The sequence below is a fragment of the Poecilia latipinna genome, unplaced genomic scaffold, assembly GCF_001443285.1.
Source record: "Poecilia latipinna isolate Pla-1442-1.1 unplaced genomic scaffold, P_latipinna-1.0 Scaffold1963, whole genome shotgun sequence".
In the NCBI taxonomy this organism is placed as follows: domain Eukaryota; kingdom Metazoa; phylum Chordata; class Actinopteri; order Cyprinodontiformes; family Poeciliidae; genus Poecilia; species Poecilia latipinna.
In genome coordinates, this window is record NW_015114579.1 from 60,664 (window position 1) to 64,789 (window position 4,126).

The 4,126-nt window shown below is 40.8% G+C and overlaps 1 protein-coding gene across 3 annotated transcripts in view; it reads left to right on the top strand.

Annotated features, from left to right (window-relative positions):
- The first annotated feature begins 559 nt into the window (after positions 1–559).
- baalcb (BAALC binder of MAP3K1 and KLF4 b) overlaps positions 560–4,126 on the top strand; it is a 10,875-nt gene continuing 7,308 nt past the window's right edge. Inside the window, exons 1-3 of one of the 3 annotated variants that reach the window (XM_015015883.1) lie at positions 560–852; positions 1,898–2,086; positions 2,245–2,467. In XM_015015883.1, coding sequence (XP_014871369.1) covers positions 2,287–2,467 — 181 coding nt within the window. In that variant the 5' untranslated portion in view covers positions 560–852; positions 1,898–2,086; positions 2,245–2,286. Of the gene's footprint in view, positions 853–1,893; positions 2,087–2,244; positions 2,468–4,126 lie in introns of all 3 variants that reach the window. The other 2 variants (XM_015015880.1, XM_015015882.1) reach the window with 2 other exon arrangements.

Genomic DNA, 4,126 nt, shown 5'->3' on the forward strand with positions numbered 1-4,126 from the left:
AGGAAAGTTATATAAGGGTGAAAAATGGAGTACAATTAAAGATGTTCCAACTTTTCAGAGACAGGAACACATTTCAATTTATATTTTTAAACTCAATGTTAACTTAAGTACTAAGCTAAATTAGGCATTTGAAGTATATTTGTTTTCATCTTCAGGCAAACTAAGATACAGGCATGTTATTTCTTATTAAATAATTTCTCACTCTTCAAGAACTAATGTTTAGCAATGGTAGTAAACTGATCTGATATGTTTTTGTTAATAGAATCACATACAAATCATTACTAAAAAAAAATGGTCTGTTCCAATTAAAGGGCCCCCTAGCGGCCACGGGGCCCTAAGCAGCCACTAGTTTGCTTCTGACTTGGGCCGGCCCTGTGACAGATTTGCACGTAATGGTAACATTGACTGTAATTTTTTGAAACAGTCAGCACAATAGTAACAGGTGCTTTGTTGTCACTAAAGGTGTTTCTTGCTGTCAGTAGTTCAAACACGAGCTGCGTCACCATATAAAAGCACCATTGTCAAGTTTACCTAGCAACTGCTGAGGTAACTCATTTCAATTTTTTTATTTAAAGACCAACAGATACCCACTCATCTTCACGACATTGGACGAACGATTTACCTCTCACCGAGTGTTCGTGGACTCGCGGGATTCAGGGAGATGGAGGAAGAAGGAGGTGCGGACAACCCAGCTGTGTGCTAACCAGCAGGGGGTGTGTCTGTATGAACATCCTCTTAAGAGTCCGGAGTGGGAGACGACACGCTGGTGCTCTTGCTGCAGCTGCAGTGACGAGGCGAGGGGAGTCAAAAACACGGAGCCTCCACCGTCTGTAAGCCTCTCTGTTGTCATTAGTGTCTGTCGCGTTTCTGTCACACGTCTCGTGGATATTCGCTGCTGATCATTAGAACGCTGTGTGTTTCCTCGTGGCCTTTGGAGATAACGGTGCGTGTGCGCTTATATACAGTACAACCCTCTGGGCGCTAACTTACTGAGTCATATGATCCACAGGAGGCCTGACTGTGAAGAGCCCACTTATTTTCTTACAATGTAGGAGACCCTTGGTTTTGTTGGACTTCATTATTCTTATTGATCAAATCATTAAAACTGTGCTGCAGACTGACATTTTACAATTGATCTTTACTTGGCACAACCTGTAATTATTTTTGTTTGTTTGTTTGTTTGTTTTTTACCGTAACAATGCTTCTTGAACGTAAGTCTACTGCTGGGAAGCTAGTTTATGTCTCTTTAAAAGCCACATGTATGGAATGCATTTATGTGTTGAACAGCAGAGCTGATGAGGCTGGGTTAGACCCTCTCTGACCCAAACAGCTCATCCTGTTAGTGAACCATGCGTCAGACTGGTTACCAGTTTGGTCACACACTACTGTGGGATGGCTTCTGACTCAACCAGCATGCAAACTAAATATAACGATTGCGTCTGTCCCAATGGCATTGAATAAAAGGGGGGGGGGGGGGGTTTGGTTTTCCCCAAGTTGATGAAAAAGTGTTTTGTTTTGTTTAGTTGGTTGATGTCAGAACTGCAGATGTTTCCATTCTCGCTTTTGGTGAGTGTTGACAAGTTGGAGTATGTTTGGCTCAACTTTGCTGCTCATCCAATAAGTGCTTTTATTTTTATTTTTTTTGTACAAAATACTGGTAAGCACTTTTGTGCTGCTGAAAAGTAAACTCGCTTTTCAAGAGCACAAAAGTAACTGTTAAGAATCATGGATACAATGGGGGGAAAAAAGTCTACCAAACCCAAATTTCTCTAGTTATGGCGCCAAGTTGTATTTAGCTGAAAACCCTCTTGGCATCCCACTCGGAAAAGATGAATGAAATAAAACAGCAACATGTTTCCTGTCTCTTCTGTTTTTTACGTTTCTTTCTTTAAGGCAGAAGCATGATGGCTAATTGATTGATTGACCGATCCCTGGCCTGCTTCATCAAAAGAAGATGCTGTTTCCAAACAGTCATGGAGAAACATAGCACTGACTCTGCCTCCAGCTCACCTTTCTAAAGAAAAGATACAATTGTACTCTCAGCGTATGAGGGCTCTTACTGTCTGGCACAGCTGTGTGCTGTCCTGTAAGTACTGCCTGTATAATAGAAGAACATGAAGTGCTATTTAATACCTTAAGAAATGCTTATTGTTCCTTGTAAGTTTAACTTGCAGCAATTAGGGACAGTAATTTCCAATTATTAAACAAATTTCTAGCATGTGACTGTATTTCCTGTTTAAAAAGAGTCAAACAGGGAAGCGAAGGCGCCCCTGCGGAGGCCGAGCTATGGGCTGCGGGGGGAGCAGGACCGACGCTCTGGAGCCTCGCTACCTGGAGAGCTGGACCAAAGAGACGGAGTCGACCTGGCTGACGAGCACGGACACCGACATCCCCCTGTCATCCATCCAGAGTATCCCTTCGGAAAACTCTGAGGCTGGCTTTACGTCTGAGAAAACAATCAGCCCCGGTAAGACGACTGGCTGACTAGCTACTCATTTATTCACCTTAAAGGAGTGAATGCAGCGAGGGGAAAAAGCTCCCAGACCGGACTGTAAGTAGTTGGCCCTTTTCTTACACTTTTGGATATATTCTGGGATATGACAAAGAAGAATGTCAACCCCTTATTGGTTTTGCAGATGGAGCCACACATTAAGCTTTTAAAATCCATCAATGTAGGATCCTGGTGCTGCTATTCTTTTTTTTTTTTCTTCTTTTTTTTCCATCTTGTCTTTTGCACTTAGGAGTGAGCCTTTTTTTCTTTAAAGCCGAGGAAAGATGAATGGGTATAAAAGAGGAAATTAGGCTGCATCAAAAGCCACTGTGCTCCGACAGGACTTTGCTCTCATGGCAACCGACGCAGCTGCTGTTGAATGAAGGAGCCTTGATGTAACTGTGAAGACGAAATGAGTTCCCGATTCAAAACAAAGACGCAGAAAAACATGCAGAGAATTTCAGAAATCAATCAGCCGTGGTCAAACACAGGCTGCTTATTAGACGAGGATATACATTCATTGCGCCAAGCGGCTCAAAAGGCGACTTTTCTGGCCCTTTTTTAGGTCTTTTGTTCAAATAGATAGGAAAAAAAAACTGTCAAAGTGTGGAAAAAATGTTAAGCAAATGACTTTTATATCAACCAACTCTCCCCATGTGTAAAACCCTCCCACACACTGTGACATTGCAAATAATTACAGATGAATTAGAAATAAATTAAGCAGGTTCAGGCTGATAGCGGTTGCTAATAAGGATCAGGAGTATTTTTAGAAGATAATTTGAAGAGGGAAATATAAAATGTTCTAAACAAGTAAGACGGCTGATAAGCTGAAGTAAATCAATCTTTGATATTTTTTTTCTATGATCAGTTTGTCAGAATTAATTCACCAGCTAAGTGCAGTTGTTACTATTCCTTATCGGGTTTTATATGTTTTTTTTGTTTTGTTTTTTTCTAAAATAACCACACTTGCAGGTTTTGGAAACAGTTTAACAAAGAGTATCAAGCAGGGTGAGTTTTTGTAATGGCTGCCTGCCTGGGGCAGCAAGCCATGAGAAGGTGCAATGTTACCAAAAAGTAGATAAATAAAGGTTATCTATCATTTATCCCCTAAAGGAACTTTCCAAGGTCATTTGTTTGGGTAGGAGAGTGTGTGTTTGCTGCTATTACAGGTCAGCAGAAAGAGGAAACCAACTCTGACTTTGAAGTCTGTTCCTAATTTTGAAACTGCCACATAGATTCTTGCGTTAAGTGTCGTTTTGCTTTGCTTGATGCCGGTTATGTGTAAATGTTTTGCTGTGCGGTTCAGTTCCTTGACATCTATGGATCTACGTTACATTCTTTTAAAACGAGTTGAATGTCGCAGCATTAAAAAAAAAAAGATTCTTGTTGCCCATTCCTGAGCCTCCATGGAAAAAGTAAAGTTAAAGGATGCTGGTATCTTGTTATTTCCAGAGCCATGAAATTATCGTCTCCCTTCATTTCAAATAAATCATTCATTGGTAACACTTTATTTGACGGGTATTGAATAAGACCGTCATGACACCCACATAAACATGACATAACACCTGTCGTGAACATCAATAAGTCTTCATGAATATTTATGACTGTTGTCATAATGCGTCGTTCGGTAAATTA